Source organism: Clupea harengus, chromosome 25, assembly GCF_900700415.2.
Source record: "Clupea harengus chromosome 25, Ch_v2.0.2, whole genome shotgun sequence".
Classification (NCBI taxonomy): domain Eukaryota; kingdom Metazoa; phylum Chordata; class Actinopteri; order Clupeiformes; family Clupeidae; genus Clupea; species Clupea harengus.
In genome coordinates, this window is record NC_045176.1 from 8,268,163 (window position 1) to 8,286,960 (window position 18,798).

Sequence of the window (18,798 nt, forward strand, 5' to 3'; positions counted from 1 at the left end):
TCACATTGCAAAACATTAAAGCAACCCCAAACACACTGGGATCTGAATCTGATACACATATGACAATAATATCAGACTTAACATGTATCCTCCCACTGAAACTCAAGCTAAGATGAGTTTTTTGTAAAAGGTAAAAGCCGGTAGCGGTTAAAGTCATGAGATCAAGCGGCAAGTGGGCCATTTTAGGCACGTACAGTGTATGTGTGCCATCTGTGTGGGGGCAGGCAGCTGGTGAGGGTTTCGAGTGGCTCTGGAGGGCACCGAGGTGTGGCCCTGGATATATCTGTCTTGCAGAGTCATGCTGTCCTATTAGCGCTAGCTCACTCACTCACTCATGCATCTCTCCGGTTTAAACCAGGGTGTGGGAAAATGTGTCCCAGGAAAGGTGACTCATAAGTTCAAAAGGCTGGGCTGAGATAGTCATAACTTATGATCAGAATGGTCTTTACACATCACATACATTGTACATCTGACAACATGCAAACACATTTTAAACTATTCTTCGTGGATTCATGTGTTGACAATCAAACCTATGTGAAGGATGATTGTCAAATCAGAGTTTTTAAGATAATTATCATAAATGTTATCATTGTGTCTTGAGGAAGCTTGTGTCTGAGGCAGTAATAAAAGAGGACTTTGGACAATGGAAAAGGCTGTGTCTGGGGAGAGAGGAACAAACTGCAGTTTGAAACGGAGGAGAAATGTGGAGCTGCAGACACTGATAAGGTAAATCTAACTACTTACTGATTTTTAGATTTGTCAAAGGTTTTTTTTTTGTCCTACAAAAAGATCTCTGACATAGAGCAAGGCATTTGCCAGAAAAGAGATCTTATGGTAGATTATAAAGAAGTATGATTAAGACGAATGAGTATTGTGTCTCTGAACAATGCACATTAACCTTTAACTACATTAATTGTGCATTTTTGTAAAGTAATTGCAACAGTTATAAAGTGTAAGACAGTGTAAGCTTTAGAGATATAATCCCTTCAAAAACATTTGGTCTTGCCACTTTGAGACAACGCTGCAGTCCGCATGACATACAGAAACATTAACAAAGTCATATGACAGGCGGACCGTCTCAGTGTTAGATCATGTGACTGTAGTGAGCACACCTTTCTATAGAAAGTGAATATGCTTCAACTAAAAATAAATAAATAACTAAAAGAATGTATAGATGCATCACTACTTGACTGCGATAGCATGTACACATTTGAATGAGTAAATTGCATTTGCATGTGTATAGTAATGGTCCTTAATGTATTTCTGTCTTGGTTCAAATATATTACTGAGCCAAAGGGTACTCTACCACAATTTATATAATTTCAGCAGTTAATAAAATGTTGTCACATACTGTCTGTCCTCTCCAGATAATACAATGTAAAAGAGCATTTTGAAAAATATCCTATGTGTCACATGTGACACACGGTGATGCATTTCTTAAAGGATAGATTCATGACTGAGTTAATTCTCCTGAAGATTCCACCATTTTTGTTCTTAAATGGCCTTTTGTTTTCTCCCTCTGGCATCACCTGTCACTGAGGACAGCCATGATGAGCAGCAACCTTTGGAGAAGCCAATCCCTGAAGAATCTCTCTGGGGGGCAAAGGTCATGGGCATCGCCAGGGCCTGGGAGAAAGTCCGTCTCGCAGCTCGTCCAACAGTGAGTCACAGTCACATGTGAACAAGGAAGCACTTGCCTTACAGCAGAGCTTCAGTCCTGCAATTATTTCTATAAAGACCGTCTTTGTTTTGGTTTCAACAGGTATCAAAGTTGCGCTGATCTGAGTACTACAGGCATAGAGGAAAATGGACTAAAGGTTGGGTTTTCAGTCATTGTGAATTGATAACACAATCATACTGATAAGTCTTAAACATGAATATGCCTACCCACATGGTTTATAAAGCCATGCTGTATATTACTAGAACCCATATTACATTACAAAAGTCTGTTTATGTTTCCTAACTTACTTTGGCACACGTGTGTGCTGATCTCTCCTTCTCTGCTACAGCGTGAGCCCTACACAGATGATGAGCCCTACGCAGACGAGGCCCAAAGCCCGTGGGGTGGCGGTAAGCCGGATGCTTCCGTCAGGCGCTTCCAGAGCAACCTATTGGAGGACCCCTCTGGGTTCAGAGGATGGAGCACCCTCACCCGGAGCCGCTCCATGGAGTCGCTGCCCAGGCGGGAGCCGGTGGGCACCAGTGCCCTCAGGGAGCTGTTCGAGTCCAAGAACGCCCTGCAGCAGGATTTCGCCAGCAGCCCCGGCCTCCACGCCACTCCTCCTGCCAAGCGGACCCCTGCGACCCCCACAGCCACCCCGGCAAGAAAGCCAGCGGCCACGGGGCACGGCAGACCCACACTCCACAGCGGTGAAGTCACCCCGGCAAAGAGGGAGGCCACGCGCCAGGTGGGCGTCATGCTCTATATCTGTCTCAGTAAACAGGAGGGACGTTATAATATATGACAGCCAAAATGATTAGACCTCTATTGAAAGAATGGTTATCCGGAATTAAGTATACATAGTCCTTTGAGACCGATTAAACAGCTGTCCAGGAGACCCTTTAAGCTTCTGTCAGAACAGCTACTCAATGCATAAATGGGCTCACTGATCAGTCACATATTTCAGTTGTCGTTAGACAAAAACTTGCTTCTCTGTTAAAACAGGACATTTCATTCAGGATAACTCGCTTATTAGTTAACATTATTTTAGTGAGTTTCAGTTTGGCATATGATGGATATGCTTCTATCTAATCGATACAATTGTAAACATCAGTTATCATATACAAACATATTTATGTGACTATTATTATTTGTGTTTGTTTGCGCAGAGACTACAGGCTACTGAATCGGAGCGATTAGAGAGGAGGAAAACCATTGGTAGTGTCCCAGGATCTCTGGTCAGGGAAGAGAAAGGTCCAAGAGGTGAGTCTGATGCTCATAAAGAGGATGAGAGGTAACCTATGGTAACAGGAGTCATTCATATGTCTTAGTAGAGTTTTATGCATAAGTGTTTCTCTTCGCAACGCCAAATAAACGTATCTCGTACACACCGCACCTGTGAGACCGCGAGGATCAAAAGACTGACTGCGGAGCGTCTCCTGCCTAGAAACGGGGACATTCGGAGTCGAACCATTCAACACATCCAGGGTAATTTTATGTCGCCACTGTGGTGCAGACATGCGTGAGGCTGTACCCACGTTAAAAATATTCTTTAGTTAATCCAAACATTGCACAGGGTAGACATGCCACCACCCACACAAAAACCCTTATAGGCAAACAGTAGCTCCAGTTTCACTGCCAAGTGCTTGAGGTCACTGAGCAGAGACCCAGCAGGATGTAGATGTGTAGACACAGAACTATGCCAGTCACTCATACTGGAGACATGAGGTGGCCTATAGGGTTACACTTGTGACCAGGGCCCTGACTCTAACACCACTGAGTCCCCAGTCCGTAGAGGTGGCATAGGGCTCACACGTCAGGCGGGAATCAGACGCCGCCTGGAGCAAAGTGTTAGTCACAAAGGTTTTGACAGGGAGGGGCTTGGCAGAAGATCCTGAAGGGCTTTTTTTGGGGCACACATGCCACCACAGGGCTTACTTTGTTTACTGGGTCAGGGCACCGTCAGGGGGGTTGAAAGGTAAAAGGGAACAACAGAGATTGTTTACAACCATGAAGTCTTGAAATCAGAAATAAACTCTTCTAAAGTCTATGTAACTCCTTTTTATTAGTCTGTATCAAACTAATACCACTAATAACCCTTGTTAGTTTTTGTTACCAGTAAAAGTCAGTAAGTAAAACTGCCAATAGTGGATTAGCTCTTTTTCAATCCGCTAGAAGGAAAAGGTGGTTATTTCTCAATGGTCACTGACTGGCTTGAGGTTAGATGATGAGGATGGATGGGGCTGAGCAGAATTGACTTTTCTCAGTGATTCGAAATGATCTCAGTCCTATCACATACAATGTGTCAAAACAACAATGTTGATATACATAGTTATACATGTTATAGTTGGACATGGATATGTGCTTAACAACATTCCTATAATTCACGTTATCTTCACACTTACGTTACGTTACAGTAAGGTATGAATGTGTTCATGAAAAATATCTTGCATGACTCATGTTGGTGATGTTGATGTCTAATATAGAGGCCAAATGTATGTAGTTTACATACAATGACAATCAAGGTCACAGGTAAACTTGGCCATGAACTTGGCTTGTGATCTTCATTACATGAATCATTACAGTTTTAATATCAGCTTATATGGTTCTCAGCAGAGACCTTCAGGACAGTGGTGATTATTTTGAGTCTTATTAGCTAGCTCAGTTCACTATCTCTGACATGAGCTGTGTGTACCCTTAGTCACTCTTTCACATTGCACAACATGATTTGTTCAGAATTATAAATACACAGCCTTGTAGTATCGCCAAGACAGAGAGAGGCAGGGTTCAGGGAGCGATCTATTCATAATTATGATCACACTGAAACACCTGATGACATCAGAATGGAGGTGGGGTGGGGGTTGGGGGGGGGGGGGGGGGGTCCTGCTCAATGCCAGTAGTAGGCGATGACGCTGGTATTGTGAAACCAAGAAGCAAGGGGAGCCCCAGGACCCCCCCCAACCACTTCCAGTTCCACTGACTGACTCAGCCTTGTGGAATACAGGCTGTAAACTCCCCCCCCCCCCCCCCAAAATAGCAGGCTGGCTTCATCCCAAGCGTCGCAGGGCCTGATAAAAATCAGCTGTCACCAGAGCTACAGGGCCAGAGACAAGCAGAGTGACAGAGAGAGTAGAGCTCGCCAGCCAAACACTCTACACAGCATTTGATCCAGAAGGGGGATCCCACAACGGCGGTCACACACACACAGAGAGAGGAGCTGCTTCACACCACAGAGAGCCTCTAGCAGACAGGACAGCACCGGAGCTATACAATTTAATTCAAGCAGCTTCAGGCACAACAACCAACAACCTAAAACCTGTCAGGTCTGAAGAAGGTGATCAGCAATTAGTGAGTATTACGACATTAAGGGCACTGAATGACATATTTTTTACAGTGTATGATGATGTGGAATTTGAGTCTGTAGCCATATGGGTTTCCTGTTGTTGCTTGATTGACGCAAACTTACATAGATCTAATCGCATGAATTAACATTAGTTATTTACTTTCGTTTTTAACGTTAGTTATTTACTTTCGTTTTAAACGTTAGTTATTTACTTTAGAACACATTACACAACACAGTGTTATCTGATAAGCTGAATATGTGTGTGAAAATAGAGGACATTTCCAATTCGATCACATTTGAACCAGTCATTGTTACTGTAAGGCTCTACCTGACTTCAGATGCTGCCCCTATCAAATTGTATGATTTGATTTTGGTTGTTTCACTTGACCCTCTAACTAACAAGACAAGGCAAGCTGAGATCAGAGGTCAAGCCAAAGAGAGGCTGAGTTTCCTGAAAGCTTTTTACTGCCATAACAATCATTAAATAATACAAAAGAAGCCATTCTGAAAAGGCTTTATCTTAGTTGCTGTGATAGTACTGCAAAGTTTTCCCCTGAGAGCACTGTTGGTCTAAATTCCAGAGAAACTAGCTGTGCAAACTGAGAGCATTTATGACAACGATTTCTGGAAAGTGGTGTTTCCACACTCCCGAGTTTATGAATGAACACGGTTTTGTCACATTTTTCCCTCATCTTAAACTTCAGAGAAGGTTTTTTTGGGCAGCTGAAGACACTGAGCAAATGCCAACTGCATATCACAATCATTTGGACAGCTGTCAACGGCACTAAAGCACTCTCAAGGCAGAGCCCCTAATAGCTCTGCCCTCTATTCCTTAGTGGAAAGAATGGCAGGAGATAGCCATGTCTCGCCATTAAGTGATGAAAATACACCCCCTCCCCACACACACCCCCACCCACCCATGGTGGTTCAATAGTACTATATATATATATATATATATGTCAGGTATGCGTTTGTGAGGTTGTCTAATAATAAGTAATTATGTTAAGCAGAATAGTTTACTTACTTAAATACATTGTGATAAGGATATGTAATGTAAAGTAGGATCCGAAAGTCTGATAGTTTAGGAAAGATAGTCATCGCATATAGAAAAGGGGTTGGGAAGATACATTCCCTTTTTGTATTGTGCACCCGTGAATGTTGTGGTGGCTACCTCACCACACTTATGATGTCAGTGGCTACCGCTGGGCCTAAATGCTGCTATGCCCCTGTTATTCTCTCTGTTCATTCAGCTATGCAAACGTTTTAAGCTCGGACTCGTGAGAGGCGCCAGTGTGTGGCCCTGTTCTTTTGTCTGTGAGAGCTTACGGTGTGAAAATGGGGGGTATGCTCGGAGCTGACCATCAGTTACTGCTGACAGATCTATGCAGCAGGCCAGGGCTGCTGATCGCTCAAACTGGGGGGGCTACATACCTAAAACACCTTGAAAGTATTTGTCTAGGACTACTGCACATTGCTGAGCTGTAATAAATCAAGCGAATTCACTATGTTAGATCCAAGAATGTTAAAAACAATACATTTCAATATATCTAGATTTTAATTGAATATATTCATATATACCAATATTCATATAATAGGTTACATATTTTCAGATAATAAATTGCATATACAAATTCAGAAGTAACCAATTAAATGGTATAAAGACTGAACTGGGTTCAGAGGTCAACTACCATGAGAATTTGCAACTCTCAACGAAACATGTTGACTGCGTTTTGGAGGCCTCCAAGGTATTTTTGCTACAATGTTATTGTTTAACAATACTGACAGACTTCAAAAGGGGCCACACTCCAGCTGATCTAGCAGTTGTTGTTGTTGTAGACATACCTTCTCGTCCATGGTCACTTCATGAGTACTAGTTGTCTTGAGTGAACAAAAAGTTGCTGGAACGTTATTTAAAACGTATTTTGGTTTAGTTAACAGATGCATTTAATGCTATGCCATGTTGCTATGATCATGAGGAGAAGTTGTGACAAAGCTAGCACCTCATTTATGTGCAGAGCAGTCACACACACACACACACACACACACACACACACACACACACACACACACACACACACACACAGATGCACACACCCTGAAATCAAACCTCACCCACCACACCACTATTGGGGTCACCTGTTGAATAAGTATGTTGTTTAGTCTGGTTTGTGAAAATAGCATTCACAGTGTGTGGCATTTCCGAACTACAAGCATAGTTTCCACATTCTACACGGTATAACAATAGCTCACAGCGATAAGAGACACACCAGTGGTGCTCTGCTATATATACACATTGCTATCAATGAGCCTGTCTACTGAGACACCACAAGGCTATTGCAGTTCTGGCCAATTCATTCTTATCTCCTGTATATGGGTCAGTGCAACTCCGACTGTCCTGCACGTCAGTTCGACATGTATTCATAGTCACACTGCAGGTTCATTTTCTTGTGTTATTGTAGCTTTCTCTACTGCCCACAGAATTACCTTTTATTTCAGAAGGTTCCTCTTCAAATGCCCATCATACCATAGTTTGCCCTGTAGCTGAATTAATAGAAATATCACCTAATGTCTATGCTCTTTTACACAGAGAGTAGGAGAAGAGCGCCACTAGACTCAAGAGCTGCCTCCTCTGGCACAGCACAGGACAGCACTACTTCGTCTTTGAGAACCTCCCTGCCATCCATTAGAGACAGATCCGTTCTCTACCTGTCAAAGGCAGCAGCTGCGGACACACCAGGAACTGCCACACAGCAAGTGAGTGCCTGGAATACCAGCCATGCTTCCCATGCCTCCCAGGCATTTATTGCCCAGAGGTCAAGAGCTCTGACTGGCTGATGTAGATCACTGGGGTGGGGGGGGGGGCTGACACAGTGAGGTGGGGGGGTGGGGGGCTGACACAGTGAGGTGGGGTGGGGGGGGGCTGATACAGTGAGGGGGGGGGGGGGGGGGGCTGATACAGTGAGGTGGGGGGTGGGGGGCTGACACAGTGAGGTGGGGGGGGGGGGGGGGGCTGATACAGTGAGGTAGGGGGGGGGGCTGATACAGTGAGGTGGGGGGGGGGGGGGGGGGGGGGGCTGATACAGTGAGGTGGGGTTAAGGACAATTGATCAGTGTGACTCATAAATGACACAGAATGCACATCACTCCCCTACACATTTTAGACTGAAAAAAATACCACCATAGAAAATATTTGTGATCTGCCATTAGTGAAATCTGCAAACGTGTGACATTTATATCTGCTTGGATTCTACAGGGTAGTGTGGTGCAGGAGCACATAGCTTCCTCTGGAAAGAAAATCAAACAAAGCAAGGTATTGCCATATTTGCTTGCTATCATTAACTCTCTTGGACTGCTGTGGAACTAATCTCCTGTGTGTTTCATTCTGACTTTGCGCTAAACAAAGAGGTTGCTAATGCTTCAAGATTTCAAAATGTGTAAAAAAGTGAAATGTCATCAGGTTTGAAGACAAATACCAAAAACATCACCTCATCTCATGATTCCTCATTAATGAATCCATATACAGTAACTCTTCATTTATGTTATTTTAAATAAATGTATATAGCTTGTGTCAATCTATACATGACAAACACTCACTTTTGAGGAATCAACTGCATAAACACTAGCGTAGCTATGTCGGTTATTGGCCAGTTTGTTAAAAAATCGGTCAGTCTGTTAAACAATCGAAATGCTAAGTCTATTAATTAGATTGACATGACAATCCGTACGTAGCCGTTAACACACGCATGCCGCTATTATACCCCGTTACCCCGATAGCTATTATATATTGTAACAGACATCAGAACCTGGGGTATTTATAATCTCAAACATCCTGAGCATAACAATTGTGGGTGAAGAGCTCAGAATTCATATTAACCAGCGTGGAGTTCATCTAACCTCTGCATGAGTGAGGCTGGTGTGCTGTGAAATACTTCCAGTGAATGAAGGCAAACCCCCAGAAAGCAGGTAATGTACTGCCAAAACTATTAACATTTACGACTAACCCTGTTTTTAAACAATATTTGTAACAATAATTTTACAACTTTGTTTGCGTGTTGTTGAAATTAACAAAATCCCTTCCCTTTTTCTTTTCCATCCAAGATGGCCGACCTAACCAAACAGATAAAAGTAACTGATGCTAATGAAGAGGATGACCTTCCCCCCCCTCCCCCACCACCACCACCACCTAGACCTCACATGGATGAGTCTGTAGCTAATAGAGACCCACATCTCCTGCCTGTTCCTCCACCCAAAGAGACATTCTCAACATTCTACCAGCAGCGGCAGAAAAGTGAACTAAAGAGACTCTTCAAACATATCCACCCTGATGTGAAGATGAACTTGGATGAAGCGATTGATGATGAGATAGTGGAGGCAATGCACTCAGATGATGCTGCTGATTCAAACTACCAGGGGGAGGTTCAATCCATGCGGTGGATTTTTGAGAACTGGACTATTGACAATATTGGGGATCCTCATACCACCAAAAAGCTACTTGATGAGGAGCACCTCCAGAGAGGGGACGTCAGAGGAACGTCCTCCATGTTTGAGCATGGTGCTTGGGACAGCTCTCAGACATCTTCAGCAGCTGACAGACAAGGTCTGGTCAAGGGAGATGTCCGCACAGCCACCTGGTTGTTTGAGACACAGCCCATGGATTGTCTTGGCAAATCCAGCACTGAAGAAGGGGAACTTGTCGAGGCAGTGTTGAAGGAGCCCATTGTGAAAGGTGATGTTTCGGGCGCAAGGCTCCTGTTTGAATCTAGGCCTCTGGATGCCTTGGGTCGCTGCTGCTCTGTTGAAGATCAGAGTTTTCTTCGTCTGAAGTCAGAGTTCCAAGAACATAAAGGAGACGTCAAGAAGACAGTGAAGCTCTTTCAGGCAGAGCCCCACTGTGCTCTTAGGGATAGCAGTGGTAACATCCACGAGATTAAATCTATTTGCAGGGAGGAGATACAGAGTAGCAACTTCAACACAGCACGCTGGCTCTTTGAGACGCAACCCCTGGATGTCATTAACAAGGACGCCACTGGAATTCAGATCATTCGGGGTATATCCCTTGAGGAGGCTCAAAAAGGAGGAGTTGACAAGAAAAGGTGGATGTTTGAGACACAGCCATTAGATGCTATCTGTGAGGGTGCCGTTGAGGAACAGAAGTTTCAGGGCATATCGGTAGATTTGGAGGGAGTAGCTGATGTTGGAATGAAACAAAAGCTTTATGAGACACAGCCTTTAGCCGCAATTAAGGGTGAGACAACGTCAGAAAAAGTGGAAGAGAAGGAAGTGATTGTTGGAGGAGATGTGAAATCTAGCCTTTGGCTTTTTGAAACTCAGCCCACAGAGACAGTGAAGGATTGCTATGAGGTGGGGCGTCTCAAAAGAGTCACAGTTTCTCCAGATGAAAGGGGAGAGGTGAAAGGCAAAAGACAAACATTTGAAAACCCGAACATCAACAAAGCTAAAGTTGACAAAGAGAACAAAGTTGAAGACACAGAAAAGGGGGATGTCAAGTCTTACAAGAATCTCTTTGAAACAATTCCTATCGATCACATATCACAGTCTGAAAATGAACCAACTGAAAGCCTGGATATCACGGCTGGGAACGTGAAAGGTAATAAGGCATTGTTTGAATCAACTCCCCTATATGCAATTAAAGACAGTTCTGGAAATATCCACGAAGTAACAACTGTAAGCAGGGAGGAGATCATCAAAGGAAATGTCCAGAATTACAAATGGATGTTTGAGACAAGACCACTGGTTAAGTTTGAGGAAAGTACAGGAAATGTAGAGATTATCAAAGGCATTACAAGACAAGAGGATACGGGTGGTGATGTCAGGCTGGCAAAATGGCTTTTTGAAACTCAATCTCTGGATGGCATCCATTTAAAATTCAACAAAAGAGAGCAGGACACATCAATAGAACAGGAAGAGATTCAAAAGGGGGATGTCAAGACATGCAAGTGGCTATTTGAGACACAGCCAATGGACATTCTGTATGAAAAAATAGAGAAACAACAAGAGACAGAAACAATACCTAAGGCAGATGTCAAGTCACATACATGGCTTTTTGAGACACAGCCATTGGATAACATTAAAGACGGTGATGCCCAAAGTCTAAAATTATCCAAGACTTTGCCAAATGAATTAGCAAGTGATGAAGTTGTCAACGTGAAAACAGTAAAACACCTTTTTGAGACTGAGACCTTAGACAGAATCACAAGTCAACCAGACTCAGAGACAGACGTGAGATATGTCAGTCAAATAAATGTCCAGTCAGGGGATGTCTCACGAGTGAAAGAAATTTTTGAATCCCAGTCTCTTGATGCAATTGGATGTGAGATGATGAAGGCAAATAAAGAGGAGCAGGATATCAGCATCCAGGCAGGATCTGTTCACAAGTTTACCTGGCTTTTTGAGAATCAACCTATCAGTACCATAAATGATAAAGAGGGTGACATAACAATGAGGACTGTCACTGACATGGAAAGTGGCGATGTCGGAAGCAAGAAGTTCATATTCGAAACCTTCTCTTTGGACAAAATTGAGGACCAAGACCAGCTGCTTAGACATCAATCTGTGAGTGTGGAAAAGCCTGTGAGTGGTGTTGATGTGAAGTCAAGCACTATGTTGTTTGAATCTCAGCCTCTTTATGCCATCAGAGACAAGGAAGGGCAGTTTCATGAAGTCACCACAGTTAAGAAAGAGGAGGTCTTGAGTGGAGATGTGCGAGGAGCTCGGTGGATGTTTGAGACCAAGCCCCTCGATGCCATTCAAGAAGACAAAGAAGTTTATGTAATTCGGGCTGTCACACAGGAGGATGTCCTTAAAGGGGATGTGAAATCTGCTCGGTGGAGATTTGAGACTCAGCCCCTTGACTCTCTCACATCCCGAGAGGTGCCATCAGTCAAAGTAGTGGAGGACATCACCGGCAGCAACAATGTGCAGCTGAACAAAAAGCTCTTTGAATCTGAATCTGAGGCAGCTCAGAGGAAGTACGTGAGGATGGTCAGTGTCACAGATGTCCAACAAGGGGACGTACGCACCTCGACCTGGCTCTTTGAGACTCAAGCGATCGACTCACTCAAAGGTGAGCCGCAGGAGCAGAGTGAAATGCAAACAGTTCTCAGAGAAGAAGTCCAGAAAGGGGACGTCAAGCGCTGCACCTGGTTGTTTGAATCGAAACCACTGGACAAAATTATGGACCTGGATCCCTCAAATGCCAACCCTGTAGAGCAGGAGGACATCCCAACGGCAGATGTGAAGAGCACCACCTGGATGTTCGAAACCACCCCCCTGGATAAGATCACTGTGGAGAGTGTAACTGAAGCACTCTGTCGCCTCAGCCAACTCAGCCTCATTCACTCCAGTGGGATCGTCATCCAAGCCCATGATGTTGGAAATGTCATCATGGCAAAATACCAACTTCTTCCTGTTGAAGGCCCTAAAGTCCAAAAGGAAGAAGCCGTGGAGGGTAATATCAGAAACATCATGTTGCAGCTCCTGTACAGACCAAACCTGAAGCCCAGAGTTGCTGTCTTACAGGAAGACGAACAGGGAAATGTCCAGGCCTCTGTGCTGGAGATTCCACTTCACCAACAATCAGCCATTGATGTTGATGAACAAAAGCAGAAAATAGAAAGGGTCGTTCAGATCATTGAGAGTGTCCTTGTTCAAAGCAGCAAGTCCACTCAAGCTGGACTGGTGATGCAGGAATCTGAGGATGGGCAACCTGAGATGGCAGTTTACTCTTTCCGCTGCCAAACTGGTCTAAAAGCGGAAAGTGTCGACATCCAACGGGGAGATGTCAAGTCCGCAATAGGAAACCTCTTGGCTACTGCCCACAGCTCAAGAGTGACATCTTCATGTAGACTGGAGGACAATGAAAAAGGAAATGTGGACCTGTATAGAAGCTGCATCGAGAAGGGGGATCTGCAGTACCTTAAGAACCTACAAGCAGAACCTTTGGAGGAAGACCTTTATTCTGTACCAAAAGAACAGATTGAAATTCTCCAAGGAGATGTAAAAGAAGCCAAGAGGCACCTCAAAGAACAAAAGGACCTAGTTGAGAGAACTGTTTTGGATATAGTGTCAGGGGACGTCAAAACCACCAAAAAAGTGTTCTTGAGCAGTCCAACCGGTGCAAACGTCGACTACTTCGTGCCAAAGGATGATATCATCCCTGGAGATGTCACAATTGCCAAGCGGCAGCTCACTGACGCAGTCAAGCAGCCACTCCTAATGCAGAAAGAAGAGATTGTCTCAGGCGACATCAAAGCCACGCTGGAGTCTTTGGAGCGGGCAAAACAACAGAGTATACATATGGAGCGGGACGTCATAACTCCCGGAACCATCTATGATCTGGATGTGTCAGTACAAGAGTTAGAGGATGAGGACAGACCCAATTATAAGGAGAAAATAGTTTCAGGGGACATCAAGGCAGCAAAACAGTCCCTGGAAGAGGCGAAAAGTAGGAGCCTGAGAGTAGATCGTGAAGTTCTTGTTCCAGGCAAAATATACGACCTCAATGCAACATCCTCGCAAGAGGGCATCTCACCAGTGAAGACATCAGCCTCAACCACGAGTAACCCACAGGTTACGACAACATTTCGCAAGGTCAGTGCCTCAGAAATTTATCAGGGAACCCATGACAAATGTGAGGCTTTTCGTCAGAGTGAAGTGGAAAGGATGTCAGATTTAAATACTAGCGGAGTGGAGACAAATTCAAAAGGTGCCAGTGTCTCTTACATTCCTTACATAATGTCAGAGAGTGAAGCCAAGAATCAAGAGCATGAAACAGCAGAAGAGGTTATGAAAGGAGATGTGAAGGCTGCCATCCAGTCATTGTATAGTGCTTCTTCTGAACAGAGAACCACAGACAAAGAAGAGATTGTGAGAGGTGATATGCAAGCAGCACTACAGTCGCTTCAGAAGTCTAGTGTTAATGTGTCACAGGGGGATTACAAAGCAGCAATGATTTATAGGAAAGCAGGGCAGTCTTACTCAGAGGGCAGAAAGAAAAAAGACTCAGGGACTGTGTGCAAACAGAATGTAATGTCTATGCCTCCATCTGACACTGAATTGTCTCCTTCGGTTTCAGTAACCTACAGGGAGCATCGGCCCACTGCAGCAATGAATTCAGCACCTGTCATTAGTTCCAGCCCAGCAGAAAGTTCTAGAGCTTCCATCCCCTCTCCTCTGATAAATGAAGGTCCTCCACCACCCCTTCCTCCAAAGACTTGTGAGCAACTAAAAGAGTTAAAGCCAGCCCTTCCACCAAAGCCGCAGTGGTCAACCATGTCTTCTACCGAACCCAACGACTATAACAGTGACACTCATTACATTCCGGCCATCCCTCCCAAAATGAAAATGGGAAAGTCAACCCCTCCCCCTTTACCACAGGGGACTGCTTTAATCAAGAATGAAGACTTTAAAGATTCCCACCACATGCATGCAACAAACGAGACAGAGGGGCAACAGTTGTCAAATAAAACAGAAGACCGAATTGCCAGAAAGACAAAGCAATGCACTGAAAACTGGAAGCAGGAAACAACGATTGAAACTCTGTCAGAAAATACCACAGCTGAAAGCACTGTAGAGATGCAGAAAAATGTGGTACAGAAGATCGACGCCGCAGAAGAGATCCGCTTGTGCATGCAGACTTACTCCACAGACAGTGAGGCCAAGAATGAACTGAATATGGGCTTCAAAGTCGCCCTTCAAAACTTTGGGGGAAGGAAAAAAGGAACGGTGGATGAAACTGCAACTCTGCAGAAGAAAGTCAAAAGCAAAGCTTCAAATCCACAAGGCACCCTCCTGACAGGGAATGTCAGTTCATTGCCTGTGTCCCCAGAGCCTGAGAAGGATGAACAATCCAACACCGGTGTCATTTTGAGGGAAAAACGAGGGAGGAGGGAAACTGAAAATGAACGGCGTCAGAGGTTATCTGTGCACAGGGATGAAATCATGAAGGGCAATGTGAAAGCAACAATGGACATTTTTGAAAATCTCAGAAAAAGGGAGGAACTAAAGACTCTTCTTTCCCAGGTTCAGGTAATGGAGGGAGACAGAAGTGAAGCGGATGTTAAGTATTTGAGGACTTTTTATGAGAATGTACCCACTTGGGTAGTAGGTCAAAGTAAGGTGCAAAGGCATAGTAATTCTACGTGTGAAAAGAATGTTGATGCAGAGACAGAATCGTTGAGAGATGAAACTGACAGTGTCTCCTCAGTTGAGGCTGCGTTTGAAGATCTGGAAAAAGCAAGTATAGATATAATATGTTTAAAAGAACAGACCTTGGTAAAACTTTTGGAAATAGAAGAGGCAATAAAAAAAGCTTTGTTCTCAGTGTCGAACTTGAAATCGGAGGCAGATATCATGGGGTTATCAGGACTTTTTAACGAGTCCCTAAAGACAGAGCAATGCTCCCAGAACACAAACAATATAAGGAAAATTAGTATAGGGACTAGCAAAGCAAAAACGGATCAAAGTAAATCGGAACAACAGGTCGCCCAAGGAAAAACTAAAGTTCAAGGGGAAGTGCCATTGAAAAAGCTAGAGGTTCTTCGTCCAAACCCTCCCTCTTCTCCAGCATTCATCTCCATTCACTCAGCTGCAAGAAAAACTACAGGGACACCCAAGTCACCTCCCCCTCCACCCCCGCAGTCTACTAACAATGCGGAAAGCCGGACTCCAAGCTCAAATGGTTATCACAATCCCAATGGCGATCGGAATCAACCCTCCGAAACAAAGACAGCGAACCACTTTTATAGCCCGAAAAATCCCAAACGAAAAGTCAGCATTCTAGAAGTGCAAACGATGCCGGAGCCAGAGCCAGTGGCCGGAATTATCGGAACAAAAACAGTCAGCGAGACATATGAAGAGAGGGACTGCTTTGGCAATTCATTTGTCTCTTCCACTACATCAACCGTTGTCACGAAACAATCAGAGACCAAAGCCTCCTCCTCCTGCGAGGTTTTGACCAGTCCAAACAAATCAGTACAAGTCATTGCATCCCCTCTTATGCACAGGTCTGATCGCACATTTGCAGAAAGGAAACAATCCCATGTGAAAGACAGTAGCAAAGTGTTTGTTACATTTGGCCATACTAAAACAGGTAAACACTAACAGGGATGTTCTCCTCTTGAGGCATAGAAGAGTTCCCTTGTTTATATTCTTACTCCTTGTATGAAGCCAAATTAGTCATGAATGTGTTCTTTTTGGAGAACTTATTTTCTGACAGTTTAAACATAATACTTATCCTTCTTCTTATTGTCTTTCATATCATTCATAATACCAGTTATCCTTAAAAGAACTTTGTATGTTTTCCAGAATGTTTTTTTCTTTCTCAAAGTTAAATGTAGATTATTTTATACAGTTATGTTAAATAAATTGCCTGTATTGTTTGTTTACTATGCCTGTTTGTCTGATATATTCAGTATCTCAGTCAAATAAAAGAACAAAATGCTTTCATGTTTGTCATCAATTAAAAATCCAGACTTCTTATCATGAAATAGGATCTCAGTTTGACATTTGGACATGGTCTAGAAAAGTATATTACACCGAGGCACCTTTAACCTTATTATGTTCTTTGACAGCATACATGGTTTACAGTGAATAAAGTGATTTATACTCATATTTTACATCCACAGCAGTGTATGCAGTTATATAACATATATTTGTATAACATCATATTGCATTCTTTACCACATTGCTTTTGTTATTATCATAGTTCCAGTCTCCTGCCAAGGAAATGTGTTCTGCCTGTCTGAAGCCAGTGTATCCCATGGAAAAATTAGTGGCAGGCAAACTTGTTCTTCATAAATTGTGCTTCTGCTGTAAGCACTGCAAGAAGAGGCTGAGGTGAGAGATCATGATGGATCTGTAGTCATAAAAAATCAAAATCAAATCAATACAATCAGTGTGCTCAAGGAAATGATTATGTTACACATAAAAAAGTATGATGAACTCATTTTGAAACAAATCAATATATAGAAACATATATGCAAATTATAGTAACTTAATTCTATATAAAATCAAACCCATTACACAAAAACATATTGCAGATGCCTATTTCTCTTTCATTGCAGTATTCACAATCATTCATCTCTGTATGGGGAGTTCTATTGCACATCCCACTATCAGCAGCTGTTTAAGCGTAAAGGAAACTATGATGAAGGCTTTGGCCACAAACAACACAAAGACCGCTGGCTCCCGAAGACAGACACAGCCACGCCTGAGACCAACACCAGCCGGGGATCACAGACCAAAAACAAGGTTACTCCTGTCAATGGCTCTGTGGCATCACCTACTGGTGTTACTGATTTAGCGCAAGGGAACAGGGACACACCTAGTAAGGGCAGTCCTGACACCAGGAAGAAGTTGAAAGTAAGTTGGCCTCCTGAGAAAAAGGATCACAGAGGCAGCCCAGCACTGCGAGAAAATTCACCTTCCATGCGACATAGCGCCACTGGCAAACAAGATGGCAGCACTTTGTTTCATCACAAAACAGAGCAAGCTCCAAAACTTGCAACAAATTTATATCACACTGAGTTCAGTAGAAAAGACCCATTTTCACCAGTAAGAAAGACTGACACTACGCTTCCTGTTACAGAAAGCAGGAAGATGACAAGACAAACCCAATTTGGTTTTGCAGATGCAACCAATTCACAGAAAACTAAAACCCCATCAAAGTCCACTGAATTGATCTCTCGTAACAAATCTCAAACAAGCTCCCCATCTCCAACCCCCAGGATCCTGCCTAATTACTCAGCTCCTGCAACACCAAAGACACACCACTTACTATCCAGTACAACACCATCAAGCCCAGATAAAATGAAGAAATCTGTCAGATTTGCATCAGCCATAGAGACAGCAGCAGATGAAAATGATGAAAACCTGGTCTCAGATATGGAAAATGAAAACAACGATGTGTTCGCTGATAGAGACCCCCCTAACAGCTCCATGGTGGGCCCTAACAGCTCCATGGTGGCCCCTTACAGCTCCATGGTGGGCCCTAACAGCTCCATGGTGGCCCCTAGCAGCTCCATGGTGGCCCCTTACAGCTCCATGGTGGCCCCTAGCAGCTCCATGGTGGCCATGAATAAAGATCGGCACACTGTACAGACAGAGGAGGATCAGACTGAAGTGACTCCCAACCCTTACGATACCTTACCCAATGACAACATGAAAGTCTTAGATCGAGGCACCCAGCACATACTGCAGTCAGCCAGTGATGAGGCTTGGAGCCTCCCCACTGCCTTAGTGAAGTCTGAGGTAGTTCAAGCTAGGAGGGAGGTGGATGAGGACACAATGATTTTCAGTGTCAACGAGACAGATGATTTGACTGTTCATGGTGGAGCTGAGGACATTTCAAACAATCACAAAGACACAGAAATTGAGATACTTCATTCTGAGGAAATAGAATCAGATTCACTGGTTAGAGAAATGCAGAAGATTGAACTGCAGCCTGTCACAGAGGAAGAACATGAAGATCAAAGAAAGAATAGTGTGGCAACAACAGGACCTGAGGTGCCTAATGACCAATCAGTGCCTGCTGAGAAATCCAGTGTGAAAGTGAAACAGGAGAAGCCCACTGCTCCAAGAGGTTCGTGGTCCAAGGGGAAAAGCCCCCTCTCTAAGCTTTTTGCCCCCAGCACAAAAGAGAAAGCAACCAAAAATGAGGCTGTGGACAACAAAAAGTCTGATGGTAAGCCCAAAAATCTCCTGAGCAAACTGTTTCAGACATCAGCAGATGTGAAGAAAGAGCAAGAGCCCCAGAGTGACACTTCAGGTACAGAGA

At 43.8% G+C, this 18,798-nt stretch overlaps 1 protein-coding gene across 4 annotated transcripts; it reads left to right on the top strand.

Moving 5' to 3' along the window:
- Positions 1-602: 602 nt before the first annotated feature.
- xirp1 (xin actin binding repeat containing 1) lies at positions 603-17,178 on the top strand. Of its 4 annotated transcripts, none has more exons than XM_031562817.2 (10): positions 604-726; positions 1,541-1,660; positions 1,763-1,817; positions 2,010-2,408; positions 2,830-2,923; positions 7,591-7,757; positions 8,257-8,313; positions 9,102-16,113; positions 16,729-16,859; positions 17,087-17,178. In XM_031562817.2, exons 1-9 carry the CDS (start codon positions 644-646, stop codon positions 16,818-16,820), a joined length of 8,079 nt encoding a protein of 2,692 aa, XP_031418677.1. In that variant the 5' UTR covers positions 604-643; the 3' UTR covers positions 16,821-16,859; positions 17,087-17,178. The 4 variants fall into 4 exon arrangements, with proteins under 4 accessions (XP_031418680.1, XP_031418677.1, XP_031418678.1 ...); XM_031562819.1 differs by having other exon boundaries at positions 649-726; positions 1,546-1,660; XM_031562820.2 differs by lacking the exons at positions 16,729-16,859; positions 17,087-17,178 and having other exon boundaries at positions 603-726; positions 9,102-13,613; positions 14,098-14,187.
- Positions 17,179-18,798: the final 1,620 nt, after the last annotated feature.